Source organism: Nomascus leucogenys, chromosome 8 (assembly GCF_006542625.1).
Source record: "Nomascus leucogenys isolate Asia chromosome 8, Asia_NLE_v1, whole genome shotgun sequence".
In the NCBI taxonomy this organism is placed as follows: domain Eukaryota; kingdom Metazoa; phylum Chordata; class Mammalia; order Primates; family Hylobatidae; genus Nomascus; species Nomascus leucogenys.
Window position 1 is genome coordinate 20,917,156 of NC_044388.1, and position 15,685 is coordinate 20,932,840.

A 15,685-nucleotide genomic window follows, 5' to 3' on the forward strand; every position below is an offset into this window, starting at 1 on the left:
TGTTTTCATGTTCCCTCCGAATCATTCTGTCACTACCCTCAGTTCAGGTACCATTTAAGTCTTCCTTTGACTACCATAGAGTCAGGCCGCTTGAGGGACATATGCACTGGGATGTTCCACCAACATCTCAAATTCATGTGTTCAAAACTGAACATCACCTTTCTCCTCCAAACTGGCTCTTCCTTCTATATTCCCAGTCTCAGTCACAGACACTATGATCCACACAATCAATCAAGCAAGCCCAAAATCTGGGAATCATCTCCAGAGGAGCCTGCCTCCTCCTTCCTAACTGGTCAATGCCTGGCCTTCAGAACAGCTCAGACATCATCTCCTGTGGGAAGCTGAGCCTGCGTACTCCTTCTCTGGGCTTTATAGTACCCTTGGTATCTCTCTATCACAGCACTTACCACCTTACAATACAATTGTTTGTGTCTGGCTCCACAGCTTTGCTGTAAGCCCCTTAAAGCCAGGAACTATCATTCATCTCTGTATCCAGCACCCAACACAGCACATGGGACCTAAAGAACCCTGAACTAAGCTTATAGGGGCTGAAATAAAACTTAGAGACAGAGGTTGTGCTATGTTGCCCAGGCAGCCTCTAATTCCTGGACTTGAGTAATAATCCTCCTGCCTCAGCCTCCTTAGTAGCTGGGATTACTGGCATGTACAACCACACCTGGCATCATCTTTCTGAAGTACAAGCCTAATTATATCTCCCACCTGTTTAGAAAAACCTTTAGTCTCTCTCATTGCCTATTGTTAAAAAAAAAAAAAAAAAGCTCAAACTCTTTTTAGATTCCCCACAACCTCCCCTCAGCCTGCCTACCAGTCTCACAGCTCACCATGCTTTTACCTACCTTGAGGGAACCACATGAACTAACATTACCTCTACAGGCAATCTTCTCTGTCCTCAAAGAGAACCAGTCACCCCTTCTGTGCTACTACATCTATTGCGAGAATTATAATAGATGAGTTTTTTTCTGTAAGTCTTACCCTCACCTTCCAGGATTGATCAACTTGAAGATCAAGACTAAATCTCGCTCCTCCTTTACATCCCTCTCTCCTACAGGTTATGTAGCACAATCCTTAGTACAGAGTACTTGGTCAATAAATGTATGCTGTATGAAGAAATCAGTGGCAGATATGTCATCTCTACAAAAACAGTTAAATATAGTTTCCATTCATAGGTCAATAGCTTCATTTTTTCGCACAGATGAAAGAACAGAATGTTGTTCTAACAAAGACGAGTAAAATGCAGAAGCAACAGAAACTCAAGACTTGCTAGTTTTAAGACTAAAAAATACAAATCTCAAATCTTGTAGATAAAGGATGTCATTTAATTAATAAAGAATGTCATTAAATAAATAAATAATGTATAATATTAAGCATCTACACCATGTGAAAGCACCAACCAAACCAGGCACTGTGGTGATATAACAAATGAACCACAACTTCTGCCCTCCAGGCACTCACGTATGAAGGCATAAGGCACCACTTAGGGCGGCCAGGCAGTTGTTTGGGCAAGAGGAGGCAAGAATTTAAATTAGAAGGCAACAGTGGGAGTGTAAAGCAAGAATACTCAGCCTCAGCTGGACTGAGAGTATGTGATATCACAGAAGTGGATTCTTGATCTTTCAAGCCAGCACTACTGAGAGAAGGGCAAGGTGGATTGGCAGAGGATGCATTTAAAAGTGGATTGACAAAATGTCGTATCTTCCGTATCCTGCTTCCAAATAAGCCTCTAAGAAACGTGGCAGCATGATGTGGTGGAAAGAGCATCAGGCTAGGATCTGAGACATCTGAGTTCCATCAATGCTTTACCATTTGTGATATCCTCCACCCTGCCCCGAACCGGTCATACAACAAAGACTGGGCCTTCACTCATTTATCCCACAGGTAATCTCTGAACACCTTTCTTATGCAGGCACCACACTAAGCACTGGGGGTACAGATGGGTCGTGAAGAAATAATATCCCTGCTCTAATGGAGCTTGTAGCCTAATAGGGAAGTCAGACTTTACTCATAAACTGTCCCTTCCAATAATGACATACAGTATAGTAGTAACAGCATGGACTCAGACCCAGAATACGTGGGTTCAAACCCTGGCTCTGCTACTACCAGCTGTGTCACCAAAGGCAAGTTTTACTTAACCTGTGTCTTTTCTCATCTGTCAACTAGGTATAACGACAGTTAATATTCAACAGTGATTGATATGATATGTGTAAAGCAGCAGAAGAGTGGTAAGCGCTATCTGAGTGTTTGCAATGCATACCTACCGCTATTATTGATCTTCCCAGTAACGGATTCAGCCACCTGCGTCCATACTCACCGCTTGCTCATTCCTCATCCCGATGTACTTGATGCCTAGCTGCTGGGCAGCAATGGCGATTTCGGTCACTGGGATGCCTACGATGCCAAATATGTACTCCACATCCTAAAAGACGAAGAACAGGGGAGTAAACTCCCAAGGCCCCACCACATCGCCACATCCTTCCCTCCCTCCCGGGCGCTAAAAGGAAACCCCCCCGAATCCCATCGCCCATTTCTACTCGTCTCCAAGACAACACCGCGGTCCACGCCAGCTTCCGTAGGAGCCTTTCATTCCAGGAAGGTCCATCATACTTGCGTTTTCAGGGCCTGGGCGATGACTTTGGCACCAGACACCGGCTCCTGGCTGCGCTCTGCGAAGTTACTGTCCGGCATCTTCCACCGAAAAGCTCTAGGCACTTATGCAGCCGACAAACAAAAGGAATCACCCAGCAAGGTGAACGCGAAGACGGCGGCACGCCACCTGTGAGACTGCACCTCTGACGGACAGGAGGGCAACCAACTGCCTTAAACAACGGGAAGGAAGAGGCGGTCTAAATTCGTCCACTCCCCGGGAGAGGTGAGAATGTAAACACGCGCGTTCTCCAATCAGAACTGCGCTCTCTTCCCGGCTCCTCCATTCGCGCGCCAGAGTGCCAGAGGGAGGCGGGACTAGCAGGAGATTGCTGCCTATGCAAAGCAGGTAAGAAGCCGAACTCTGAGGCCCCCCGCCATTGTCTCCGAGTCGGTTAGCCGGAGCGTTTTCGGAGCTGTAAAGGGAGAGTGGCGCATGCGCATATTTGGGGCGGAAAGCGCGCTAAGAGCAGGTGCGGAGGGGGCGTGGGGCGGCGCGGGCGTGGGGCGGCGCGGGCGTGGGGCGGCGCGGGCGTGGGGCGGCGCGGGCGTGGGGCGGTGCGGAGGGGGCGTGGTAAGGGCGTGCGGTCTGGACCCCGCCCCGGGCCGCCCAGGGGACTGCGGGAGGGCTGCGCAAAGGCTGCCGGGAGCTGGGAAGCGTGGCGCGCGTCTCATGCTGGGGCTCTTTGTGCCTTGCTGCTGTGGTACGGCGTTGCGTTTTCTAGGTATTTACTTACACGCTTTCTGGTTTACGCTCTCATAACCTTGTGGTTTTATAGTCCTTAAATTATTGTAGCGCACGTTACTTAAATCCAGAAGCAGATGTGTACCCCAGCAAGAGATAAAATGATGTTCAGAGTCAATACATCCAGACCGTGCTTGAGACTCTGAATCCTGTTTCCTACCCACTATTCAGCCATTGGGTCACAAGCGATGAAAAGAGCACCTTGAAGGTAGTATAGAGCACTGTTTTCTCCAGCCCTTGCTACTAATACATATTACTCTCCGCTATTATCTTTCCAAAGTTAGGAACTATGGCGTTTCATAATTCTTAGGTTGGGTCCCTACCTACAACCAGCCCTGCACCTGATAGCCTTTTAAAACATTTTTGCGTGAAAATCGTTTGCAATATGCAATATCTGAAACTACTGCCTTGGAGTCATTAGACCCTCTGCTCAGTGACAATAAACATAAAATTTCCAATTGTAATAAACAGTGGAACTTTTAATTTTTTGAGGATTTGGAGTCATTTTAAGCAAAAAGAACAGTGATAAGTGGACAGTAAAGAGATGAGAGGGGAGCGGGTCATGGGTAGTGAAATGAATGAGAAGCACTGGAAGTGAAAGGATTTCTAAACCCAGACATTTTCAAACTCTAGTCCTGGGTCTTTTCAAAAGGTCTTCCCCTCTTTTTCTCAACCCCTCAACCCCACCCCAGGCAGAGGAGAGTGAAGTGGTTGCCTCCCTGCATATGCAGAATTTATGTTAGTCCATTTTCGTACTGCTATAAAGAAATACCCAAAACTGGGTAATTTATAAAGAAAAAGAGGTTTAATGGTCTCACAGTTCCAAATGGCTGCAGAGGCCTCACAATCATGGCAGAAGGTGAAGGAGGAGCAAAGGCATGTCTTACATGGTGGCAGGCAAGAGAGCGTGTGCAGGGCAACTGCCCTTTATAAAACCATCAGATCTCATGAGACTATCATAAGAACAGCATGGGAAAAATCCTCTCCCCATGATTCAGTTACTTCCCACTGGGTCCCTCTCACCACATGTGGGGATTATGGGAGCTATAATTCAAGATGAGATTTGGGTGAGGACACAGCCAAAACGTTCTGTCCCTGGCCCCTCCCAAATATCATATCCTCACATTTCAAAACCAATCATGCCTTCCCAACAGTCCCCCAAAGTCTTATTTCAGCGTTAACTCAAAAGTCCACAGTGCAGAGTTTCATCTGAGACAAGGCAAGTGCCTTCCGCCTATGAGCTTGTAAAATCAAAAGCAAGCTAGTGCCTGAGCGCAGTGGCTCACACCTGTAATCCCAGCACTTTGGGAGGCCGAGGCGGGTGGATCATGAGGTCAAGAGATGGAGACCATCCTGGTCAACACGTTGAAACCCTGTCTCTACTAAAAATACAAAAAATTAGGCGGGAGTGGTGGCAGGCACCTGTAATCCCAGCTACTCGGGAGGCTGAGGCAGGAGAATGGTGTGAACCCAGGAGGTGGAGCTTGCAGTGAGCTGAGATCGGGCCACTGCACTCCAGCTTGGGGGACAGAGCGAGACTCCATCTCAAAAATAATAATAAAATTAAATTAAAAAAATAAATAAAAGCAAGCTAGTTACTTCCTAGGTACAATGGGGGTACAGGTGTGGGGTAAATATACCCGTTCCAAATGGGAGAAATTGGCCAAAACCAAGGGGCTAAAGGCCCCATGCGAGTCCGAAATCTGGCAGGGCAGTCAAATATTAAAGCTCCAAAATGATCTCCTTTGACTTCGTGTTTCACAGCCAGATCATGCTGATGCAAGAGGTGGGCTCCCACAGCCTTGGGCAGCTCTGCCCCTGTGGCTTTAAAGGCTACAACCACCGCCCCCGCCCCCACCCAGCTGCTTTCACAGGCTGGTATTGAGTGCCTGCAGCTTTTCTAGGCACATGGTGTAAGTGGTCAGTGGATCTACCATTCTGGGGTCTGGAGGACGGTAGCCCTCATCTCACAGTTCCACTAGGCAGTGCCCCAGTAGGGACTCTGTATGGGGGCTCCTACCCCACATTTCCCTTCCACACTGCCCTAGCAGAGGTTCTCTATGAGGGCTCTACCCCTGCAACAAGCTTCTGCCTGGACATCCAGGCATTTCCATACATCCTATGAAATCTAGGCAGAGGTTCCCAAACCTCAGTTTTTGACTTCTGTGCACCTGCAGGCTCAACACCATGTGGAAGCTGCCAAGGCTTCAGGCTTGCACCTTCTGAAACCAGGCCTGAGCTGTACATTGGCCCTTTTTAGCCATGGCTGGCATGGCTGGGATGCAGGACATGAAGTCCCTAGGCTGCACACAGCAGGGGGACCCTGGACCTGACCCATGAAACCATTTTTCCTCCTAGGTTTCTGGGCCTGTGATGGGAGGGCCTGCTGTGAAGGTCTCTGACATGCCCTGGAGACATTTTCCCCATTGTCTTGGTGATTAATAGTTGGCTCCTTATTACCTATGCAAATTTCTGCTGCCAGCTTGAATTTCTCCCTAGAAAATGGGTTTTTATTTTCTACTGCATCGTCAGTCTGCAAATTTTTCAAATTTGTATGCTCTGCTTCCTCTGGAACACTTTGCAATTTAGAAATTTCTTCTGCCAGATACCCTAAATCATCTCTCTCAAGTTCAAAGTTCCACAGATCTCTAGGACAGGGGCAAAAAGCCACTAGTCTCTTTGCATTGCATGAGTGACCTTTACTCCAGCTCTGAATAAGTTCCTCATCTCCATCAGAAACCACCTCAGCCTGAATTTTATTGTCCATATCACTATGAGCATTTTGGTCAAAGCCATTCAATAAGTTTCTAGAAGGTTCCAAACTTTCCCACATTTTCCTGTCTTCTGAGCCCTCCAAGTCTCTAGGAAGTTCCAGATTTTCCCACATTTTCCTGTGTTCTTCTGAGACCTCTCAACTGTTCCAACTTCTGCCAGTTACCCAGTTCCAAAGTTATTTCCACAGTTTCAGCCGTCTTTACAGTAGTGCCCCACTCTCTGCATTACCAATTTTCTGTGTTAGTCCATTTTCATACTGCTATGAAGAAATACCCAAAACTGGGTAATTTATAAAGAAAAAGAGGTTTAATAGATTCACAGTTCCACATGGCTGGAGAGACATCACAATCATGGTGGAAGATGAAGGAGGAGCAAAGGCACGTCTTACATGGCGACAGGCAAGAGAGTGTGTGCAGGGAAACTCCCATTTATAAAACCATCACAGCTTGAGACTTATTTGCTATCATAAGAACAGCAGGGGAAAAACTCTCCCCCATCATTCAGTTACCTCCCACCAGGTACCACTCATGATATGTGGGGATTATGGGAGCTATAATTCAAGATGAGATTTGAGTGGGGACATAACCAAACCATATCAGGGACCCATCTCAGAGGGTGACTTCTTTCAAGTCTCAGAGTGTATCTATAAAGAAAATGCAGATTTTGCATTATACTCTAGAATGTATCCATATTTTAATTTTAAAATGACATTTATTGAGGTATAATAAAGATACAATTCAATGTCCAGATTTTAAATGTTAGTCAGATGAGTTTTGACAGTTATATATATATATATATATACAGTTATATATATATATATATATACCTATGAAATCACCACCCAAAATAAAAATGACATTTTAAACTGCTTACCTGTCAGGTAAAATTGACATTCCAGAAAGATGTGAAATGGGCTGGGCACAATGGCTCATGCCTTTAATCCCAGCACTTTGGGAGGCCGAGGTGGACAGATCATCTGAGGTCAGCAGTTCGAGACTAGCCTGGCCAACATGGTGAAACCCCATCTCTACTAAAATACAAAAATTATCCGGGTGTGGTGGCACATGCCTGTAATCCCAGCTATTTGGGAGGTTGAGGTGGGAGGATCGCGTGAGCCAGGGAGGTAGATGTTGCAGCAAACCAAGATTGCACTCTAGCCTGGGTGGCAGAGCAAGACCCTGTCTCAAAAAAAAAAGATGTGAAATCATCTTTGCACTTTGACTAGTCCTTGACACAATGCCTCCTGTCCTTATTGAAGAAGTACAGACCCCACCCTCTTCCATCATGTATTATTTATATCGGTACCTTTTGTGACAGTCTCTGCCCCTGTGGCATCACAGTCACTTGGAAAGCTTTTTCCAAATAGTTACTTGGGCCCTACCCCAGATCTCCTGAATCAGCATCTTAGGACAAGTCAGGCACCTGTATTTTTTAAAAGCTGCTACCTGATTTTGCTTTGCAGCCCAGAGTTGAGAACCCTAGCTCTGTATTCATGCCAGAAGCATGAGTTACTAATTAAACATACGATTGCCTGTCACCAAAGTAATACTGTTGATTAATTTGGATTGACATGTTCAAAGCTGATTTGACATTGACAGAATAAGCTGTATCGATGGTAGTCAGTTCACTGGGCCTACTTCTGTGTCAAAAGAAACACTGACAGAGCCACTCAGTATGAAATGCAATGAAAACTGAAATCTGAATTGGAACAAATACCTGGAATTCAGTTAACTGGTTTTGTAAAAGGATAAATACTCAACTGGCTGGATTCTGCCATTTAACAAAGAGAAAAATCATTGGGATTGTTTAAACTTGGTTTCACCTTTACACCTTTCAGTTCAGGATGCAGTGTTCAATTGTTAACTTGGGCTTGATGATTCAGCAGAAAGAAGTGATTTGAGTTCTGGCTCCCTGGATTAACAGGGCCAAGGAGCAACTCCTTTGCAATCCAATTGTAATTACAGCCAGCTTGTCCAACCCTTGGCCCAGGACGGCTTTGAATGTGGCCCAACAGAAATTCATAAACTTTCTTCAAACATGAGATTTATGCACCGACCCTTTTTTTTTTTTTTTTTTTTTTAGCTCATCAGCTATAATTTGTGTTAGTGTATTTTATGTGTGGCCCAAAGACAATTCTTCTTCTTCCAGTGTGGCCCAGGGAAGCCAAAAGATTGGATACCCCTGACAGGATTCCAGGATTCTTTTGTAATTTCTCAGAGGCCCTCTGTGCATACTCTGTAAGCACTATCCACATTCTTTATTACTTTCCTTGGCAATAGGTATAAAATTTTATTTGTTAGATATTTTACTGAAATGTTACTTGTTTTTGCTTATTTACTGATTGGTGGGAGGAAGTCAAAGGAGGAATAAATCTAACCTTTTTGAAAGAAAAGGCTAAAATATTCGTAACATGCTTTCCAAAGAACAGGCTAGTCAGCAAAGAATCTGCATACCAATTACTCTATTTGTGGGTTCTGGATTTGAGATTATGAAAAAGAGCAAGTTAGTGGTTTTCTTCTATCGGGGCCAACGAGATATCCAGGCAACCAGGTAATTTAGTAAGAGTTGCAGATATAGTGCCTGGAGACAATTTATTCTCTAAAGACTGCAGCTTCTACAGGCAGTAACTCTTAGAGCCCCCAAATTGGGATAGTGCATTTTAATTTGAATATACTAACAAGGACACTAAAAATCCTTGTGATTATTTTAAAGCATAACACTAGCTGAACTTGTGATTAAGTATTCTCACAAACGAGTTATCAAAATGTGAAATGTTTACTTATCAAATGAGGAAATGAATCAAGGTCATTTGTGATACATTATAGAAGCTAAAAATGAAATTGCCTGACATAAAGAAGATAAAACTGAAACTGAATATCTTAAAAACAAAAAGACGGAAACAACAAAAAAAGGAATCTATGTAGAACACTATTTTTTATAGCAATGCAAAAACCGTACAGCAGGAAATGTGTTGTAGGAAATACGTCAACATAGGAGGTAAAATAATGTAATAAAAAGCTTCTTTGAATAAAGTGGGTTAAATTGATTTTCTTTGCTTCTCATTAAATTTGCAGACTTCAAAGTACCAAAGCTCAGCAACAGGCTTGAAACAAACCCACTGAAAAGCAACTTTATTATTGAGCTGAGGATTGATATCAATAATAACTCACTAATAAAAAAGCTTGATAATAAAAACTCCAAGTGCCTGATGCCAGTTGACAGACACTGGGAGGTTTCCCCAGGTACCCTGTGTGACCTAGAGAAAGCTTGGATTCCTGCCTTTGGCTCGGGCTGGCAAGCCCTGTGCCTTTACTCTACATTTTAATGCCAGGGAGACCTGGGACTGGAGCAGGGAGTGCTATGGGAAGAAAACAGAAGGAATGTTGTTCCCTTGTTTTAGCTTTGTGTTCATACGTTATGGGTTTTGGTTTTTTTGTTGTTGTTGTTTTTTTTTAAGAACATTTGAGATAGTTTGACAGCAGCAGTCATTACATCACTGATGAGGATGTTTACTTGTGTAAAATATACCAGGAAATAGTGGTAACTGTATGTTGTGCTATGAGGATGTAAGAGATTTATTTCAAGTGGCTTAGAAATCATAATATAGGTCAGCACGGTGGCTCACACCTGTAATCCCAACACTTTGGGAGGCCGAGGCGGGTGGATCACGAGGTCAGGAGCTTGACACCATCCTGGTCAACATGGTGAAACCCCATCTCTACTAAAAATACAAAAATTATCTGGGTGTGGTGATGCGCGCCTGTAATCCCAGCTACTGGGGAGGCTGAGGCAGGAGAATCGCTTGAACCCAGGAGTCAGAGGTTGCAGTGAGCTGAGATTGCGCCACTGCATTCCAGCCTGGTGACAGAGTGAGACTCCGTCTCAAAAAAAAAAAAAAAAAAAGGAAGAAATCATGGTATTTCTCTGTATGATGGAATTCTGTACTCGGGGGAGTGTCCCACAGGGTAGGCAAGCAGCTATCACCCATGAAATACAGTACTAGTGTTGAAATATTTTCTGCTTTCACTTGCTTCTTCTGCCATTAACATTCATTACAGCCCTTTCCTTTAACTTTTTAATTTGTACTTCATTGCTTTGATTTGATTTTAATCTATTCTCCATGTCAGCAAAACAAAGACTTATCTCTAGGGAAGAATCTCTGAGTGATTCCCAGGGTTTGGGGGTTGAACTGGGGACATCTTCATGATGAACTTAAGCCCTTAAACTTCTTTTTACATCATAATCTTTGAGTTCTTCTTTGGAGCTTAGCTGTGATTTATTCGTTTCACTTCAAAAAAATACATTTAACATTTATGACATCTTTCAGACACATGAATAGGATCAGAGATTAATATACACCCATGTACCGAGCCCCTGGCTTAAGAAATACACCACAAATATAATGAAGCCCCCGTGTGTCCTTTCCGGATTACACCTCCTTTCCTGTCCTGTAGAGGTAACCACTATCTTGAATTTGGTGTTTATAGTTCCCATATTATCCATTCTTTAGATGATGGATATTTGGTCATTTTTAGTTTTTTTGGAAACAGTGTGCTCTGAAATTCTTGCATGTTTCCTTCTTGTGCACATGTGTGAGAGTTTCTACGTATATATTGAGGTGGAGGTCATCATCATTTGATCTCCAAAGTATTGTACCAATTTATACTCCCAACATCTGTGTATGAGAGCTACCCTTTCTCCATAGTCTCAACTGTGGAGCTTTAAAAATTTTTAAATGTGAAATGGCTTCTCAGTTCCATTGCTCTGACTACCAGTGAGGTTAAGTTATATTTGTATATATATATTGCCCATGCATGTTTCTTTTTCTGTGAATTACCTGTTTACATCTGTTGCCCATTTCCTTTTTGCATTATCTTTTGCTTTTTGATTTGTAGATGTCCTTTATGTATTCTGAATGCTAATTATTTGTCTTTTAACTTTGTTAATAGTGATTTTAGAGGTATAAAGGGTTTTTTTGTAGTCACATTTGACAATTCGTCTTCCTTATGTGTGTGTTTTTTTTTTTTTTTGGTAACTTGCTAAAGAAAACTTTTCCTAACCTGAGGTTATGAAGATTTTTTTCTATATCAAAAAGTGTAAAGTTTTATTTTTTATATTTAAGTCTCTACCTGGAATTGATTTTTGTATGTTGAGAAGTAGGAATCCATATAATATATGTCAATTAGATTTGCTGTGTAATTAACCACCCCAAAACTTAGTGGCTTAAAAGAACCACCATTTATTTAACATATATTCCTATGAGGCTGGGCTCAACTGGGCTCACTCGTGTATCTGTGGTCAGTTGCCAGTGAACTGAGTCACTCAGCCCCTGGAGGTTAGCTAGTTGTCCATTGGGGTAGCGGGTATATTGCCAGTGAGCCACATAGCTCTACCACTCAGCAGGCTAGCTGGACTTCTTCGTTCGATGGCAGCAGGTTGCAAAAGGGAATGAGCCTCATTGTGCAAGCCTCTATGTGCAGTGTTTGCTAACATCTCATTAGCCAAAGCAAGTTGTGTGGCTGAGCTCAGACTCTGAGTTAAAGGCATTCGAGTTACATGATAATGGAACATGGCTACAGAGAGGGGAGCAATTGCTGGCCTTTTTTGTACTCAATTTACCATAACATCCAGTTGTCCAAGCACCATTCATAATATAGTTCATCCCAGTGATACATAATTTCCCCTCTGTGGAATGTCAAGCTCGCATATTTATGGTGTATTTCTGTACTCTCTGTTCTTTTCCTATCCTAACACCAATCCCACACTATCTTAATTTCTATATTTTTAAAATAAGTCTTGATGTTGGTAGGACAAGTAGTCCCTGGACTTCATTCTTTTGAAGCCATCTTGTTTATTATATTAGTTTTAAGAAACTAGAAGGGATGGAAGAGGAACCTTTAGATTAAAAGAGATTTAAAAGATAGGGTATTTTTTAATGGACAAGACTAAACTACAGTGTCTAGGGATGCACATTGGGTGATAAAGCTATTTTAAAAAACAAAGAAGTGATGACTATAAAAGTCAGGGTTATGGTTACTTGATCTCTCATAGGTAATGTTGTCAGATTTAGAAAAAAAAAACAGGACACCAAAACTCCCAGTTGAATTTGAACTTTAGATGAACAATGCATAATTTTTTTTTAGTGTAAGTATGTTCCAACATACTTATTTATCTGAAAGTTAAATTTAACTGGGCCACCTGTATTTTACCTGGAAAAATCCTGATTTTATTCAAGGTGATAATGCAGTTTACATTGCCCAGCCCTCCTTGTAGCTAGGAGTGGTCACGTGTCCACACATGGGCCAAAGCAATTTAAATAGGAGTCACTGGGCAGGGCTTTTAGGAAATCTGATGAAACTGACAGGTACCCTCTGTACTCTTCCTCTGTACAACATGATAATTGGAGTTGTAGAAGTCATTTTGGAGCCACAAGATGACTCTGAAGATGGAAGCTACATGCCAAGAAGTTAGGCCCAGAAAGAGAGGGATCCTGGGTCCTACATGACTCTTGCCTTTGTTAGGTTTTACTGTCAGATTTTTATTACTTCATAAGAAAAAAAAATGCCTTCTTTTACTATATTCTCGCACACATTGAGTAGCATCAGGATTATTTTTTCGTTTATAGTTAGAAAGAATTCTTCTAGAAACTATCTGGGCCTGTTTTGAGGTGGAGAATGGGAGGGAATGATTGTTTTATAACTATTTCTTCTATGATTGTTGGCATGGTTTAGTTTTTTCTTTTACCTGAAGTTTTGGTAAAAATATATTTTTCAGTCCCAGCCACTCTGGAGGCTGAGGCACAAGGATTGCTTGAACCCAGGAGGCAGAGGTTGCAGTGAGCTGAGATTGCACCACTGCACTCCAGCCTGGGTGATGGAGTGAGACAGTCTCAAAAAAAAAAAAAAAAAGAAAAGAAAAAACAAATAATGTATTTTTTTTTCTAGGAAACTACTCATCTAAATTTTCAAGCTTATCAATATAGGATTGAATGAGGTGATTATTCTTTTTTTAAAAAATTTCTTCTGCATTTATAGATTTCTCTTTATTATTATTTGTTTCGTATATTTGTTTCTCTTTTTTTTCTTAATTAGGTTAGCTGATCATTTATCTTTACTTTTTTTTTTCACTAAACAACAACTCCTTGGACATACTTATTCATTCTCTCATTTTTCTGTTTTCTAATTTAATTTCCACTCATTTTTATTTCCTTCCTTTTGCTTTCTTGAGCATGCCATTACTCTTTTCCTCACTGTTACCACGTTTTGTTAGTTTTACAATTTCTACATTGCCAGAGTTAATAACATTTGCACTGTGTTCTATAAATATAATCCTCATGTTTATTTTATATTCAAGGCTCTTGCCAGTTTTTCCATTCACCTCTTAGTTGGCCGAAGATTACCTTCTATGCATTTTTCGAAGAAGGCTGATGAGACCGATGAGAATAATATTCCCTGAGTTCTTACATTTTCATACCTATCATCTGTTTTTCTTTCTTTACTTCAACTGTAGATTGGCATAATATATAATTTCTGGCTTGAATTTTATTTTCCGGAAGGATTCTATAGGCTTTTACTGGCATTGGTGTTATTGTAGTAAAGTCTGAGGACAGCCTGATTATTTTGCCCCTAATAAATGCCCTTGATCTTTTTATTTAGCGTCCCAAATGATTCTTACTTTATCTTTGAAGATCAAGAATTTTACTAGGCTATCTGCCGATGTTGACGTTCTGTTCCTTTCTTTCTTGAGTTTTGCTATCTCTTTCAAGCTATAAATTGAAATATGCTTTTATTTCTGGTGAGTTTTCTTCAATTACATCTTTAATTTTTTTTGCTTCGTTGTATGTTGTCTATTGTTGTATAAAAATTTACCCTACAACCTATTTAGCAGCTTACAACAAGACCCATTTATTATCTCAAAGTCTCTATGTGTCAGGAGTCTGAGCATAGTTTTACTGGATCCTCTGGTCAGCATCTCACAAGGCTACAGTGAAGTTGTCAGCTGGCCTCATGGTCTCATCTGAGGCTGAGTTTTCTTCCAAATTCAACGGATTGTTGAAAGAATGAATTTCCTTGCAGTTGTAGTATTCATGGTGGCTTGCTTCTTCAGGGTCAGGCAGGGAGAGAGTGTGTCTGAAATCTTGGAGCACCCCAGTTCTTTTTTTAAAGACCTGCTTAAGTCAGACCCACCAGGATAATCTCTTTTGATTAACTAGATTAACTGGCTTAGGATTTTAACTACATATGTGAAAGCCCTTCACCTTTGTCATATTCTATTGGCTAGAAACAGAGCACAATTTCCACCTGCACTCAAGAAAAGAGGATTATACAAGGAGTCACCTTAGGGTGTGTCCACCACACATTATTTCTTTTTCTTTTATGCATTTTCCAATTATGCATATGATGAATCTCGTTCACTGTTCTCCCTGTCACTGTTCTCCTTGTCTATCATTTTCTGTGGACTCCTTTTCAATTCTGTATTTCCTTTCATGTTGCTTATTTATTTACAGCAGCATCTGATTTCTTTTGCTGCTTCTATCTTTGCCATAATTTCTTGACGTTTTAATTTTTTCTTCTGCTTCTTTCCTGAGCCCTGCCAGATAATATTTCATCTGTTTCCCAGCTTTCTATTCCCCACTCCCTTCTCCCTTCTGCCTTCTTCCCTCTTCCCCCTCCTCACCTCCTTTTCCCCTCCTTTCCTCCCCTTCTCCCCTTTTTCCCTTTCATCTTTTAATTCTCTTGGTCTATTTCGTGCTTCTATTTAATATAAGCAGTTTTTTTTCACTCGTGGCAGAATGTTCTGTCACAGTTTTTATTTGTGTTGTGGCAATTTTCTGGGGTATAACCTTTGTTTTCTTATAGTATCTTTCAAAAGAGCTTTTTGTTTACTCATTTTTGAGTGAGTTTTTCCTCTACTGTTTATTTGTAGGAGGTTTATGTGTGAACAATGCCATTCTGGTTCAGTTATTTTTTCTTAGCACATTAAGGATTTTGTTTTCTTACTTCTATTGTTACTCTTGAAAAGTCTGCTGTTTTCAAATCACCATATCTTTGAAGGCAATCTCTCTTCCCTCTGGTTGCATCCAAGATTTTTTTCTTCTTAAAATATTTGGCGTTCTGGTTTCTTTATGTTGTGTATAGATTTCTTTTTGGTTGTCTTGAATCTATGGATTTCTGTATTTTATTGTTAAAATTCTCACTTATTATACCTTCAAATATGTGTAATGTGTCCTGTGTCATTTTATGTATTTTCTCCCTCTTTCTCTTTCTCTTTTTTTTTTTTTAAGTCAAGGTCTTGCTCTGTCGCCCAAGCTGGAGTACAGTGGCACAACCGTAGCCCACTGCAGCCTTGAACTCCTGGGCTCAAGCAATCCTACCACCTCAGCTTCTTGAGATGCTGGGACCACAGGTGTACACCACCATGCCCAGCTAATACTTTTTTACTTTTTGTAGAGATTATATTGCCCAGGCTGGTCTTGAACTCCTGGCCTCAACTGATCCTCTCCTC

The 15,685-nt window shown here is 41.7% G+C and overlaps 2 protein-coding genes across 4 annotated transcripts in view; one reads left to right on the top strand and one right to left on the bottom strand.

The window, feature by feature from the left end:
• Positions 1 to 2,902, bottom strand: part of HACL1 (2-hydroxyacyl-CoA lyase 1) — a 112,160-nt gene extending 109,258 nt beyond the window's left edge. For both annotated transcript variants that reach the window (XM_030816851.1, XM_012508482.2), the window contains exons 1-2: positions 2,623 to 2,902; positions 2,330 to 2,434 (exon numbers count right to left, since the gene is read on the bottom strand). In XM_030816851.1, coding sequence (XP_030672711.1) covers positions 2,330 to 2,434; positions 2,623 to 2,703 — 186 coding nt within the window. In that variant the 5' untranslated portion in view covers positions 2,704 to 2,902. The remainder of the gene's footprint in view (positions 1 to 2,329; positions 2,435 to 2,622) is intronic.
• The window catches only part of BTD (biotinidase), a 49,312-nt gene continuing 36,499 nt past the window's right edge, over positions 2,873 to 15,685 (top strand). Inside the window, exon 1 of one of the 2 annotated variants that reach the window (XM_030816853.1) lies at positions 2,873 to 3,010. In XM_030816853.1, coding sequence (XP_030672713.1) covers positions 3,000 to 3,010 — 11 coding nt within the window. In that variant the 5' untranslated portion in view covers positions 2,873 to 2,999. Of the gene's footprint in view, positions 3,135 to 15,685 lie in introns of both variants that reach the window. The other variant, XM_030816854.1, reaches the window with a different exon arrangement.